Raw genomic sequence first — 16511 nt, forward strand, 5'->3', positions numbered from 1 at the left:
CTCTAATTTGTATGAAAGACCCCAACTTGTCTTCAAACATTCACCAACTTCTCGCTAAGTGGCAGTGAAACTGTGAGGAGTGCAAACCAGAAATAGAGACTATTCACCTTCACTTTCAGAATATTTGGATGCTAAAACTTTTATTATTTAAGTAGGAATCAGACTCTGACTTACAAGTCTAAATACTTCTTTCAACCCTCTCAGTTTAACTCTTGTGCAGCCTCCTGAGTCACCTCAATACGAGTCCTGGAAAGGCCTCTGGCCTTCACTGCTCCCGCTAAATAAAGTCAATTAAAAACCAAACAAAAGCAGCTCTGTTCTGCTGATGATAATAATTTGTCCTGCTCCTACAGCAAAGCCACTCAGGAATCACATTCTGCTCTTTTCCTAGAAAGTGACCTCTAAATTTAATTTCCTCAATATCTCAGACATCCTCTGTGAATCAGATCTGTTCTCAGACTGGAGGAAGTCTCCCGGTCAGAGACATTTGACCTCTGGCCTTCAGCCTGTTAATGTCTTTGAAGTTTGCAGCTCCGTATCTGGGGTGTCGTCACAGGAGAATCACATGGCGATTATCACTTTGAGCCACGTTTCTGATCTTTAACACATTCCTCCCCAGCTTAGACCCCATCTGTCTGCTTTCCAGATATGAAGAGTTAGGAGGAGGCAGCTAACACTAAATTTATTGATTCAAACTGTTCATCTTAATGTGTCTTTGTTTAACTGACACAAATCAGCCATCTTACTCCTCCTCATTAAATTCATACCACCTTAAAAAGGTGTACAGAGGCTGAAACAGACTGCTTTAAATCAGAACTAAGATGTGTTGAAACTCATCCACAGAGCTTCCCTCTCAGATCGTTATCCGGCTCAATGCAGACACCATAAAATGCAATTCGGTGCAACCTCGGTGCAACCTGAGAGAGCTGCCGCTGCAGGGATGAGCTGAGGCTTAACTGCTCTGCTTGAGAGCACTGAAACGGGATGAAAAGGCACCGTCTGCAGAGGAAGACAAGCAAGTGTGCAACAGAAGATGGTGAGAAAACAGATTAGAGGATGAGGAGCACATCCCATGAACACAGCTTGTTTTTCTCCCAGTCTGAGATTTCGGGCTGTACGTGGACACTGAACCAGCATTACCATCAAAATTAAAGCTTCTAAAAACTTCTTAAACCTGCAGATTCATTCAAAGTAGACATTACAGTCTGAGATTTGAGTTAGAAGCTTTGTAAAGATGCTCTAACAGTAACACAGTAAGCTCCAGAAACCAGAGGCAGTTTGAGGCGCTCAGACGGGGGAGCTGAGGGTCGACATCCAATTTCATGTGGAATCAGAGAGTTAATAAAGGAAGAGTCCCGGGGCCATCTGGGGCCTCGGCACTCCCATGGAAGTCATTACTTTCTCTCTCTGCCTTCGTGGCGACTTTGTGTGAACGAGCAGAGATGATAGCACTGACAATTTCCCCCAGGCTGAAACTAGCCCGTCAGTCTGTAATGATGTAATAATGTTACCATCACCCCTGATGACAATCTCTGTTTAGAGGATGAGCAAAAGATATGCCCTGAGAGCCAGCAGTGAGAAACCTGCAGAGGTTCACCTGCACCCTGAAACGACCAGCTTCCTCACGGCTTTAAAATATCAGGTTTTTAAGATTTTTAACAGGCTGAGATCTGAGAGCACAAACAGGAAGACAAACTAAACTCAAGACCCCAAAGGTTCAGATAGAAGCGACAAAAAACAGCTCAACAACCTGATAACAGGTGGACCTGAAAGAGCACGAGGACTGAAACATACTCCCAGTACGGAAACAGTTTTAACTAGGGCTGCAACTATGGATTATCAATCTAATCAATTATTCCATCGATTAATCGAGTAATCGGATAAGAAATAATTTTGTCTTAAAATACTGCATATTTTAACTTCTCTAGATATACTGCAGATTTTTTCTGTGTGAAACAAACAGCGATGGATGGAGCAGCTAGAATGTTCTCTTTTCTTCACTTGCTGATCAGGTGTTTGATGAAGGACCTCCAGCTGTGTCCCAGTAAATGTTTAACGGTGGTTACAGGAACAAGCACTGCTGCTTTGGACACTAGAAAAACATTTCATTTCACTCCACCTGAGCACACAGTCTCAATAATGGCTCCGCCTCTTTGTACATGCTGCATGTGTGCAGACAAACTGCACGTAAAACAGCTGCTGCTGTTGTGTTATCAGTGTTTTTGTTGAAAAACTGGGGGCTGCAATGAGCTTAATGTTGTAATGCAGGGCTATTCAATTAGTGACAGGTCAGTGACAGGTCAAAAACGTAAAATTGACCATGAAAATGGCCGTTTTAACCCTGCTTGGACTGATAAATCTGTTTATTTTACCCAAAAGACTGAACTCTAAGACTGAACTCATTAAGTCAGCATTACTTTGAATATGCAGAAGAAGCTTTAATTTTACAGTTATTAAGTCTTCACTTGGTGCAATTTCTTTCGTTGAAATATTTAATGCACTGCATCAGTTGGTCTTTCTAGTTCAACAAATGCACTTTTGCAAATACATCTAAAATGTTATAGAAGACTTTATTGTTGCAAAAAGTTGTTATTATTACATTTTTTTTATTAAACATATGTGTGGTGAATAGATGCCTTGTTAAAAATATTCTGGTCAAGATTTGGACCAAATGTTAAAATTTGCAAAGCACTTGAATTATTTTGCTCATCAATAAATGATGCAGTATAAAGCCTTTATTGTGAATTCCTTTATTTATTTTTATGACTTAGTTCAGGTGTTAGCATATTTAGAGTTAAATCTCAAGAAATAATATAAGTAGGGGTCTTCGGCCCAGTGGCATCTCAAAATTTTCAAATCTGGCCCAGAAGAAAAAGTAATTGAATAGGCCTGTTGTAATGCTTTGTATTCACAAGCATTCTCCTAAATATTTTTTTGGGGGGGGGTATTTTCAGTCGCTAATCAGGGATTAAAGCATAAAAAATATTTTGACGGACCCCTGGATACCGAACAGGTGACAGCGCCTGCTAGCAAACTAGCTAACAGCTGAAATTCTCAGCACACACACACACACACACACACACACACACACACACACACACACACAAGTGTAGAGAGCAGTGGAGGCGTGGAAAAACGTGTCAGCGATGATCTACTCAGTATTAAAGGGTCGTTTTTTCCAAATGATAAATCTGTCGCAGTGACAGAGAACTTTAAGGCTGCTAATGTGGTTGAAATGCTCCGCTTACACAAAGACACCTGAGCTGCAGAATTTAAACGAAGCATTGAAGCAAGAGATTTGTGTTGAGTAAAACTGTGGGGTCCCAGAGGGTTCAGTCCTGGATCCATTATTATTTTCTTTTTATATGCTCCCTTTAGCTGGCATCATTCAGTCTTTTAAGGTGATTTCTTACCATTTATACGCTGATGATATTCAGCTGTATATGTCATTTAAGGCCCAGCAGCTGGATAGGTTGTCCACCCTAGTCCAGTGTTTAACCCGAATCAGTGAGTGGCTCTCCAGTAATTACCTTGTTTTAAATCCCAATAAGACTGAGACTATAATTATAGTTCCTCCTGATCTATATCTGAAAATCAGTCAGGCTCTTGCCTCTTTTTGTCCCACCTCTAAGTCCAGCATCCATAAACTTGGAGTAATATTTGATTCTTCTTTGAGCTTTGACTCACACGTAAGATCTCTGTCTCGTTCCTGCTTCTTTCATTTAAGGAACATCTCTAAGTTACGACATGGTCTCCAAGGCTGATCTGGAAAAAATTATCCATGTATTTGTGTCTTCACCTTTAGATTATTGCAATGCCCTGTTTACTGGACAAATCATCCCTTTCACATCTCCAAGCAATCCAAAATGCTGCAGCCAGATTATTAAATTCTAGCAAGCAAGCTCACATTACTCTGATTTTACATTCCTTACATTGGCTCCCAATCAATTTTAGGATTCATTTTAAAATTCTCGTCTTCACATACAGAGCATTAAATGGCCAGGCTCCAGATTATATTTCCCAGCTTCTCATAAAATATACTGCTTCTCGCTGTCTTCGTTTGCAGGCTCAGAATTTGTTAGTTGTTCCCTGCACACGACTAAAGACTAGGGGGCAGAGCCTTTCAGTCAGTGGCACCAAGGCTGTGGAACAGTCTACCTCTACATCTACGCTCAGTTGACTCTGTGGATTCTTTTAAAAAGCAGTTAAAAACTTTTCTTTTTAAAAAGGCCTTCTGCTGAGAATTTTTTATTGAATTTTTAGTTTTAGCTATTATGGTGTTTAATTATTTTAGCTTTACATTAGGTTAGGTTAGGTTAGGTACATTAGGTACATTAGGTTGCAGGTACAAAATACATTTCACTGTGCATTGTACTGTGTATAACTGTGCATGTGACAAATAAACACTATCTTATCTTATTATCTTATCTTACATTATTGGGTTTTAGATATGGTGTTTATTTACTGTCGAATAATCGAATAATTCGAGTTACTCGAGGAATCTTTGCAGCCCTAGTTTTAAACTTCTCTTAATATGTTGGAAGACGTCAAAACGAAAAAGCCAAACTCGAGGCTCTTAAACAGTTTTGCACAACCAAGTGCAGACTTCATACAGTTTAAACCAAGGTAGATGATTTTAGACTTTCATTGGAATAAAATTTAGGACCAACAGTGTGTAAAGCTGAGGAACAGAAACGTGTGTAAACTCCTAAGCTGTTTATTTTGAGTTCTGTAGTTCTACTGAGGCTTTAGTTGCACATTAAACAAGGAAAACATCTATGAGCTTTTATTGGATTCAGCTTCCATCATACCCATCAAGTGTTATGTATTTGCAAAACACAACCTGCCTCATATAGTTGCAGTGTCAGCCATGCTAGACTCCTAGCCGTGCCATTTCTCATTAGCAGACAGTGCTGAAAGTACAAGCATCCCACACACCACATTTTGAGATTTTGAACTTTAATGTTTAAAATCCAAAAATCATATTTCCCATGATTTAAAAAGCAGTTTTGTGAACTAGGATTTCACTTAGTCAAGCTTATGATAAATTTTATCCGTTTATCAAATGGTCACAAATACCTGGAAAATGCAGAGACGTCTGTCAGATAAGCTGACAGATTCACTGCCTTTAACCTTAACAAAAGTGAGCGTGACGGTTACAAAACTTAAGTTAGCGTTCTGGGTTAATGTACGCAGAATGATTGGACACATGTACTCTCACCTCAAAGGCCCATGTTAGGACCTGATTATGTACAGATAAACACTTTATTTATTCTTTATTTCTCCTTGAAAGCTTTGAAATCCACATTATGAGTTGATTAATTCAGACATGGTGGTTAATGATTATTCAGGGTTTATACAGGAATCCTAGAGTTCAATATACTACCTTTTACTACCTATTTTTACTACCTCTAAAATATTTTTACTACCAGCACGAAATCGAGCAGCAGCCTTTTTTTGGGGTGGCGGTGGATTCACAGCACTAAGCCATGGAAGATGATCGGCCATCTCTCACCAAAGACAAATCTTTATCCCACTTACTTGAAGGTGTAACTGTGACTTTGTCTTGACTAAGACCTCATACACATTAATATTTTAATGCATTTGAAGAAGACTCAGGAAATTTGTTTTTTTTTTAAGAATATAAACAAAATGCAATGAAATTCAAGTTTCACAAGCCAATGATTTATTTTCCAATAGAATATTTTCCAATAAAATATTGGAATACTGGTTTGCTGCTGAGGTGTGACGGCAATACTTGTGCTCGTAGCTGACCTTGAGGTTGCAGCTGCAGTGCTTTGTGTAGCACCAAAAAACAAAATAGGGATCTGCTCCCCGCATGTGCGAATCCGCTGCTGGTGAATAGGGGATACTAGGTGTGATTTGATCGCCGTCACACCGTTCCAGGTCAAATTTATATTTTTTCTGCACACTTTACAAAACGCCTCTTGATCATTCCCCATGATCAGCTTAAGCCTCTGGGGTCCGGGGTATATTTGGCCATTTTTGACTACTTTTGTTTTTAGCTTTATAGTTGACCTTAGAAACTGTTTACCTTGCCTTGTTTGGTATAATTTTTTTCAGCACCACCTCTTGTGTGACTGTATAGTCATTCTTTCATTTTGTATTAACACATTGGACTTAAAAATCACATAAAAACATAAAATCCGAGTAGTAAAAAGTTAGATTTTTTTACTGTAAAAATCACAAACATGCTTAACCTGTTATCTGGCAAGGGCCCGCCCTCGGGCCCTCTGTAGCGATTTCCGACTTTGAAGTCTCATAGCGTCACAGTAACGCTGCCGTTCGCCCTTACGATGCTTTTATATGACAGACTAGACCCTCAGAATTGGATTGACACCTCATTTGTCCAATCATGTTATGAAATGGGTTCTCCAGAGCCAATAATAACCAGACAGTGTCATGTGACTTTTCTGGACCTGCCCCCAAATCTTGTCCAATCGCTCTGATTGGTCGACTCTGACCCAAAATCCAAAACCACAGATGTATAGCCAATAAAATTCCTGACACGTGGGTATATGGCGCTATGGGGTGGGTTTTCATATGAAACCATAAACTGCCTGCATAACCAGTGCGTCCTCCGTGCGTGAAACTGAGCAGGAAGTGAGAGTCTGTGTGCAGTCGTGCGTAAACAGTGTTTACGATGCTTTTTCTCGCCAACGGATTGTCGGAATGCATCAAAAACAGACTATATTTATTCAACAAAGTGACGAAATGACTCACGAGAGTGGATTATTGTTTATTAGAGGATTTAATCGCTGATTCAACCGGTTTTACAGAATCTCCCAAACGAACAGCTGTACTCCAACGGTGAACCACGGTACGTGTTACGTTTTATTCTCAGCTCGTCATCGTATTATATGCTGTTTAGATGTAATGAGGATGAGGAGGACAAAGGCTCAGAGCTTTTTTTTGACCAGTTAAGTGTCTAAAGTTTTACAGAAAGCTTGATGCTTTGTGGTGGGCTTTGTGTACGCTTTGTTTGTGGGGGTGGGGGCGTTGTAAGTTGTGTATAAGATAAGATAAAACTTTAATAATCCCACGACGGGGAAATTTGTGCATTACAGCAGCTCAATACAGAGAAAAAATGAAAAGGATGAGTAAGAACAAATAACTAAACTAAAAACTAAAATTCAATAGAATAAAATAAAATAGCAAGTATCAGAGAAGGACTATTGGGAGGATTGTGGTTTTTTATTTTATGTGTATATGTAGTGTTTACATTTACTGTAACTTTTGATCAATATATAATTTATTTATTTTGGGTGTGTGAAGGAATCACTGAAAATAGACTGGGGGGGTTTGTGAATTAAGGCCTAACATTTTCCTTCTTTTACAAATCAGGGCAACCTCTGATTTATATGTCTATAATTATAATTAATTTGTACTATCAGTAACTTTGTGTATAGCAGAGGATTCCTCAGGGTAGTATCTTTGATTAGAGCCCTCATTGATGACTGTATGTTGAAGCATTGAGGAGTTACAGCCATTTGAAGTTTGTACAACAAAGGCTGCTCACATGTGGCACTTGGCCATCTCCAAATGGCACAAGCAAGACCACACCTGAGATCAACACACAAAAACCTTTACAAAACAGTAGTTTTTTGTGCTATCTTGATAAAATGTGAAATACATGGTAAAAAGACTTCATTCTACAGCTTCATTATATTTTCCAATCAATACCTTCTACACTCAGTGTGTAATTAGATAAAAACTAACAGGAAAAATCCAGGCGAGGTAAAAATTGTCTAATTTTTCTGTGTTCCAAACTTAATAGCTACATACTCATTAGTTACAGCATTTTTGACTGCAGAAATGAAAAATATAGCTTGTCTTCTTTACAAAGAGATCAAGCTTTTGCATGTACTCCAAAGAGTTCAGGAACAGAAGCTAATTTAATTTGGGTATGCTTTTTCAGGCGTTTTTGGTGATTTTGGAGCCGCCAGTTAAAGGGTTAACAAATTATTTTTCCAATTAAAATTCAAATATAAGTTGTAAATTTTCAAAACTTGCATAAAAATATAGTAAATAATAAAGTTGCAACATTAAAATACAGGAAAGGCCTCAGGCGTTTTCGTGTACAACTATTTGCAGAGCAATCAGGACTCACATTAAGATGCTAGACCAATTATTTATGCCACCTCAAAAAACAGTTTCGGTCCTCCACAAGACTGAGGGGCCCATCACAGGCAAAACCTGCCAGTAATGTCTCTTTTACCACTTTTTCACCTGCTCCTCAGGAACCAAATGCATAGTGTTTCCGCATAATTTCTGATTGGTTGATATGGTGCATTTTTCAACCAATAGGAAGGGGGTTGTCGGGAATTATTTTGTTTTGTTTTGTTTTTATTAGCAAGCATTTCCTGTTAGCGAAACTCACGTTTTTGCGGTTTATTTCTGCACAAAACGCACATCGAAGGTGAGGACAATATACAGGAAAAAGCATGGCATAAATTAATGGGTATAACTCTGGTTTTACTTGGCCTATTTACGTAATTTCAAAACTGGTACATAGTTTGAAGTCTGCACTTTCGATTCATGGCAGCAGAGTCCCGATGCTATGTCATCTCAAATCGGCGATGTCATTTTGACGTGCCAGAGTGTCCGTGGACTCCAGAGTGTTAAGCCAGTCTTTGAATACCGAGTCATCGAGCCAAAGTTGTGAAAACTACATTTTCCCATGACGAGGCACAAAATGACTGCGCAGAGCAGATTGGGAAGCGGAAGCAATCGAGTCTATCAACGTCGGCTCAGGTCCTGCTGAGTAGTTATATTTCTATACAGATTTTATAGTTACTTAAAGAACTTAAAACAGCCTTAATTTGAGCTCATTTAATTTACTACCTTTTACTACCCCGTGGAAACCCTGTTATTATTAAACTGTTATGACTGGAAGAGACAGATTTATTCTGGCTTCTGATTCATTCAGTAAAAAGAAGCTTCACTTCTGTTCCCCTATGTGACATTTCAGCTGTGTTTACCCAATGAAGGATCCAGTCTGCCCTGAGAAGAGGCATCAGACCCAGACTGAAGTCTAAAAATAGCCCGAGCTCAGGGTGCACCAGAAATAGCCTGACCCGGCCTGGCATGGCGGCAGCCGTGTGGTCTGATAGCATCCACAGATGTTTTGTCCATGATGACGAGGCGGTGACGCTGCAGATGAATCAGCACGGGAGGAACGAAGGCATCGATTTACATAAAGTCATCTTGGAGGCTGCTGAAGACCAGCAGACCCAAAGTGCTTGTTTCCTTTAGGTACAGGGGGACAGCTTTAGGGGTGATTTTCTCAGTGTCTTTGCAGAATGACTAATAACGAGCCAATAGTCAGGCATGCGTGCTAATGAGCATCTAGTTAATGGTTCATATTTGTAGCCTAATGTAAAGTATTACAGGAAGCCCTCAGGTCTTCTGCACTAGCTAATGATGTGTTGTAAATTAATCTGCCCTCTCTACAGAAATCAGGCTCATGCTTCTCTCCAACTGTCCAATGTATGGAAACCAAAACATACTTCCCACGTTGCTCTACAAATACATCTCACCACTCTGCCATATCCTGAAAGCACTTACTTGAACAGTTATTCTGAAGCATCACCTAAGTTAAACTGGTCTACTTCACGCTTTCAGCTCAGGTTTACCAGTTCTCCAACCATCACCTAAAGTCAAGCGAGCCATGTAATGACCAAAAGAAATTAAAGTGGCTGAAAGGAGTGTCTTCCACACAGAGGCCGGGCTCAGCCTTAGAGACAGGCTTAGGAGATCGGAGTAAAGCTGCTGCTTCTCCATGTCAAACAAGAGCCATCTAGTCAGGATGCCTCCTTAACACCACCCTTTGGAGGTCTTCAAGAGATTTGGAAAAGACCCCAAAGTAGATCAGGAACCTGTTGTTAAGATCTCACACACACCCACCCACACACACACACACACCCACACACTAGGGCTGCAACTAACGACTATTTTGATAGTCGATTAGTCATCGACTATTGAAAGGATTAGTCGACTAGTCGGATTATGAATTGCATAATTATGAAATGGCACTTATTTAGCTATCAGCTTTTACATTTAGCATTAGGTTATTTAAAATGTGGTAGTAACACATACTTTATTCAAAACCTTTAATCAGGTTTGCTGCTGATATGACTAACGGTCCATTTTTCCAACAATAAAAAAAATATATATAGTACTTTTTTGTCCCTGTAAAACAAAGTTTGCACAGTTTTACCAGTATCCCCCATCACTAAACGTGCGGCTGAATGCTATCCAAACTTTAACTCTGACGTCGTTTCTGGGTCCAAATGATTCTAAATAAACAGCAACGGTATAACCCAGGGGTCGGCAACCTGCGACTCCGGAGCCGCATGCGGCTCATCCAGGGTTAATGTGCGGCTCTGCGGGTCGTGGGAGTAAATTATCAGTATCCAGTTGAATTTTTGTTTTTCTCAGTTCGGTTTTTGTTGTAGTTTTAAATTGGAACATTAGTGTGATCTTGAAATATTAAAATAAAATCATTTTACTTATTTATTTTAGTTTCTCAATATATGCGTCACTCGCGGTAACCTATACCGGCTTCCGGTAGCGGCTACCGGCTTCCGCTATTATTTGCGGCTTTTCCGTGTAAACCGGGTTCAAATGGCTCCGGATTACGGGTTGCCGACCCCTGGTATAACCAATGACTGGTCACTATTAAAGATGATTCTAACATACCTTATCAACTGCAGCTATTTCCGCTTCTCTTTTTATCATCAGTAAAATCACACCTGAGTGTGTTTTTTTCGAGTTATAGTAACCAGGGACACAGCATTGCGGCAACTTGATCACGTGACAGTTTGGACCAGGAAATGGAATTCTACGTCATCACTTAACAGCCAGATTGCGCATGTGTGAAGCTCGCCAGAGAAAGACGGACAGGAAGATGTCTCACTACGTAAAAAAAAAAATCACCAGTAATAATAAACGACTATTGTCGACAATTAAATTCGTCGTCGACTATTTTTATTGTCGATTATTGTCGACTATGTCGACTAATCGTTGCAGCCCTAACACACACACACACCTCAACTAGGCTGGAAACACTTCAGGATCCCCCCAGGAGGAACATCACAGTTGAGAATTCTTTGAATGTCGTGGATCTGTCTTATGTTTCTGGTTAAGTATTAAAGGGCACATATCATGCTTTTAAATCCTTCCTTTTCATATGTAAATCATTCACTTGTGGTCTATATAAAGCAGAACTGCAATGCTTTGGTCTGAATTCCTCATTATTGTAGCTCCACAGACCCCTCTTTTACTCCTCTTTTGAGGTGCGATTTAGAGCAGCTCGTTTTGGTGTGGTTTCTCTAAATGTGAATGAGACATTTCACGCCCCGCCCCCCTCCAGATTGCAGAGCGTTCCACTACTCCCCATTCAGCCATTTTTGTAGTTGATAGCAGCGATACGATTATCTACCGGCAGAGAAACAAGCACTACAAACAGGCCCTGATGCCGGGGGGCGATGTAAGGAATCGTGTGGGTTAATAAACCCAACAACCAAACATTTTGACTTGTTTACTTGCAACTTCAGCATAAGTGAACTTGGACTACAAAATCAGAAAAAAATGGAGGATTCACAAAATCGGTAAGCCGGGAGTCCATGTCCTTGTTTAGCAGTTCCACAGCAAATACTGCGATGTAAGAGGAAAGAAAACATAACAGGGAATAAAGAAAACTGAAAAGCCTGAAAATTATGACCCAAAAAGAATATAAAGATAGGAAATTTAAATTTATTCTCTCCCGGTGCTGCGTAGATATCTTTATATTCTTTTTGGAACACTCTCAGCCCTGGAGAACCTACTTGGCGGGGTGTGAACCTATTTTATATAGACCACAATGAATGATTTACATATGAAAAGGAAGGATTTAAAAGCATGATACATGCCCTTTAAAACAACATGGTTAGTTTTAGGGGAACAAAGAAAAGAAACAAGCCCTTAAAAACATTTTAAAAGTCAAACTTCAACAACAACAAGCTTCCCAAAAGAAGATTAGCCAGCACCCCATGGCCCCCAAAAAGCAGCAAAGCAGATGGATGGATGATGAGGGTACCCCAGTGCAATGTGTGACAACATGTGACATCTACGTGTCCTGACCAAGCATTCAGGGTGGGATTTAAGGACTCAGCTCTCTGTTTATGGGCGATTAAACTCTGGAAGAACTCAGTAACTAGATTTAGTTTTTGATATTATTAATGCATCATGTTATTACTGATGCTGTTATAGAAATAAACTATTATTTATATCATTTTACCCTTCTGTAAAGGTCTGACTTTACATCCCAATAGACCAATGGACAATTAAATTGTCCTTCCAATCTAGTTACCGTATTTTTCGGACTATACGTCGCTCCGGAGTATAGGTCGCACCAGCCAAAAAATGCATAATAAAGAAGAAAAAAACATATATAGGTCGCACTGGACTATAAGTCGCACTTTTTTTGGGGGGGGGTGTTGATAGAATCCGAGACCCAGAGCAGAAATTCCATCTTGAACGGCAATTTAAAATAATAATGGATTAAAGAACAGGACGAACACGGTTACACCTACGTTATGCTAACGTAGCACATTCATCTACATGATGCACAACGAACACGTGTTCGGTATGTTAACGTAACATTAAGTTATTCAGATAACCATAGCATAAAGAACATACTAACAAGTTAACCAAACCATCAATCCATTGAATTCTTCATCCTCGGTGTCACTTCTAAACAATTCCGTACACTCCATAGACGAAGCGCCGCTTCCTCTTCTGTGTCGCGTTAGTCAGACTCGTCGTCAGCTGCAGTTCCAATTATTCCCGCCTTTCTGAATCCCAACAGGATGGGTTGTCACGGAAGCCCATGTTTTCTTGATCCATCCAATGACTTCCAGGAAAGTTGGGTGGCGCATTCTCCCAGTTGCCGTTAAGCTGTGCTCTCCATCCATCATCCACTGCGCCCACAGGTTACGCAAGACTGCCTTAAAGCTGCAGTTCACGGAGATGTCAAGTGGCTGGAGTATTTTGGTTCATGTGTTATAAATGTCACATATACGTCGCTCCGGAGTATAGGTCGCACCCCCAGCCAAACTATGAAAAAAAGTGCGACTTATACTCTGGAAAATACGGTACTCTTATCTTATAATAGTGCTATTTCAGCCTGGATGTGTTCACATTTGGTTAGACAGATGCCAATGGAAGCTGCAGCTTCTGTCTGTAACATAATCATTCATGTACAGATAACATTGCTGCATTACTGTGGCAATAAAAAAAAAAACATAAAAATGTGATGACTTTCAGCTAAGTACTTAACTTTCTTTTCTTTGATTTTATGAGCAGATTTATGGATGTTTCATTTTTTTTTTTTTTATTTAAGTCAGATCCTGTAACTGTGAAGTTTAAAATGCCATCCAGAACTAAAAGTATAAATTCCCAGGAAACTACAGAATTATTTTACAGTGATCCATCCAAATGGAGCTGTAAATGTACATTTGAATTCCTCCTACCTGCTGCAGGGGGTACTGCAGCCCTCCCATCCCCATCTGCCCCCTGCTGGGAATCCCCATTGGGTATCTGTGGGGGGAGGGGGAGTTGTAGGGCTGACTGGGGTACGGCACCTCCTGCTGTTGGGAGTAGGGGTTGCTGCTCATCCCGTAGAGCTGAGAACGTTTCATCGCCATTGGGTCCACGGACGGCACCTGAGCAGGAGAAAGGGTTGAATGGTGAATTATTCTGAACTTCACACCAATACACAACTCTTATTTTAACTCAGTGGTTCCCAAAGTGTGGGCTGATTAAAAAATAAATAAAAAAGTAGACTACTCGACTAGTCTAAAACTAAGAAACACTCAAATATCAAGTTAAATTTTAGGCCTGTTTAATGGACAATGTCAAAACCTGTCTAAACAAAGGCATCTGAAACCATTAACCACATTCTTCAATAATGAATTACACTTTAAATGCTGCTTAACTGTGTGGCACCACACATCGTGCATTATGAACGCTGCACGTTATCCTCCAGACAATGAAGAAAAACATTTCAATTGATGTTAAATATATGAAAATGCATTACTGCAAATGATGTTTACCAATCATTAAAATATGAGAAAATAACATCTGAAAAACAAATAAACTGTGACTTAAAAGTGCCGCATACTTGTTCTACAATTCATGACATGCATCTCAATAAAACAATAATAATACAATACAACACAAAACATCCATCCATCCATTTTCTTCCTCTTATCCAGGTCGCGGGGGCTGCAGCCTGAGTAATGGAGTACTTTGGATTAGCTGTCTGTGGCCCTTTTTCCACCAACTGGGTGCCGGTGCCAGTATTTTAACCATTCAGCAGTTTTTCCACCGTGAACGCACTTGGTGCTCGACCAAAAAAAGGTTCAACTCGGGCCCGCAAGCTAGCTGGTCTCGAACCAATAACGCGTGACGAAAGCGGTAGAAGGGGTGTGACTCTGCCAGCTCAATGTAAAGTTATCTACCACTATTTCACTGCATGGTGTGTATTACATGAGAAAAGCGAAGCAATTTTCACGGCTGTGAATTAGGTTGGGCTCTAAGGCTGAACTTGCTGCTTTGTATCAGTTCATATCACAGATAAAAGGACACAAAGTGCGTACTTGTCGTCTTGCTCTAATCGCTGTCTGTGTTTCCCTCTGTGCTGCACACAGATGCTGCAGGAGTTTGGTTTGTGCCCTTCGACTTCTGTGTCTAGAGATTTCTTATCCGATTAATTGATGGAATAATCGATAGAATGCTCGATTACTGAAATAATCAATAGTTGCAGCTCTACTTGTATCCAGAAAGCCTTTGTCAAACATTAGTTTTCACCAGTGGAGCTGTGAAAGGCCTTCAAGAAAAAACTACAGGTGGCTGATATTCGAATGTAGCAAATGCTTTTAGCAGCTGATCGATAAAACATCAGGATCATGTTTTCTTTTTTTTTGTGCATGCTTTTTACATGATTTCTGCAAACCCATTAGTGAAAGGAAACGGCACTCTGGGACACATTAACCTGTTAACTGGCAGCACCAAATCACCTGAAAAAACTACGCAACACCCTCTGGTTATCATTTGCTCTGGAAAAGCCATTTTGTAGCCTCTTAAGTGGCCACGTCGCATCTGCCAGACGTATGAAGTGCTTTTACATGGCAGGCTATACCCTCCCATTTTGACTGACACCTTATTCGGCCTATAATGTTAAGAAATTAGTTTCATGGAGCCAATAATATCCAGAGGGCATCATGTAGCTTTGTCAGGTGATTTGGAGCGGCCAGTTACATGATCAGCCGAATGAGGTATCAATCAAAATGGGAGCGTCTAGCCTGCCATATAAAATGAACTACAAATATCCGGCGGACGGGACGTGGCCAGTTAAGAGGTTAAATGCATGATATAGAAGTGAAACTTCTGGATTATATGCAAAAATTATCACTCTATCAATCTAATAAGACCTGATTTAGAGTTCTGCATCGGTCCTACATACATAACCGACATGAAGAAATGTAACTACACGTCCACAAAGACTGTGATTACTGCCTAGGCTTCAGAGGTGCTTTCTGGTTACAGACACAAGCCCCATCACTCAATTAACAAGCAGGAGCAGTATTTAGCAGTTAGCATTAGCTTGCTAATTAGCATTAGCATCAAACTGCATTAGCTGGGCTGAAAAAAATTTCTGGCTAGAAGCCTGAGATACAGAATTAAACAGACAGGTTCTTATATAGAGCTTTTCTACTCTACTTGAGCACTCAAACACTTTATACAACATGCCTCATCTACACATTCATACAACCACTTTTTTTCTGCGCCTAAGTTCTTTCTAACATTCACACACATTCAGAAAGCAGCTTGGAGTTCAGTATTTTGCCCAAAGATACTTTGGCATGCAGGCTAGAGCAGCCAGGAATCGAACCACCAACCTTCTGATTAGTAGATGTCAAGCTCGACCTCCTGACCTGACCTGACTCCACTCCAATTAGACACCAGTGTATATTTCAACAAAGCTGGATGCTGCTTCACATGAACTTTTCTTCAGTAAAACTTCACTAAGCTTTATCGCTTTCATCACTGCAATCTTCAACTCATGTGGCCCTGCCCATAGGCATACATACACATTGAGCAATGACTTGTACATCAACGTCGCCACCATATTGGATGTGGCAAAATCGACAAACATAAAATGACAGAGATACTTCACTCTTGTGTTGCGTGGAGTTGTTCGAACCATTTTACAGTTGAAACGGGATCACATGGAATTACCTTTCACAGGTAAGACGGAAGAATTGTTTTTGATCATATTTGGCCATTCTAACATTTTGAAAACAGAATTTGTAGACATTGCAGGGATACTACGTAGTCCCGCGGTGCACCTCCAAAGTCAATCTAATTTAACTAAATTGGCCCGAACTAACTACTCTGATACAAATACTGATTAAGGTCAAATCCAGACCTTCTGTTTGCTGCTG

The 16511-nt window shown here is 40.1% G+C and overlaps 1 protein-coding gene across 1 annotated transcript in view; it reads right to left on the reverse strand.

Moving 5' to 3' along the window:
* The window catches only part of arid1b (AT-rich interactive domain 1B), a 96701-nt gene that overhangs the window by 68990 nt on the left and 11200 nt on the right, over nt 1–16511 (reverse strand). The window contains 1 exon segment of the mRNA XM_030720837.1: nt 13536–13727. Coding sequence (XP_030576697.1) covers nt 13536–13727 — 192 coding nt within the window.

This window comes from Archocentrus centrarchus, chromosome 24 (genome assembly GCF_007364275.1).
Source record: "Archocentrus centrarchus isolate MPI-CPG fArcCen1 chromosome 24, fArcCen1, whole genome shotgun sequence".
NCBI lineage: Eukaryota > Metazoa > Chordata > Actinopteri > Cichliformes > Cichlidae > Archocentrus > Archocentrus centrarchus.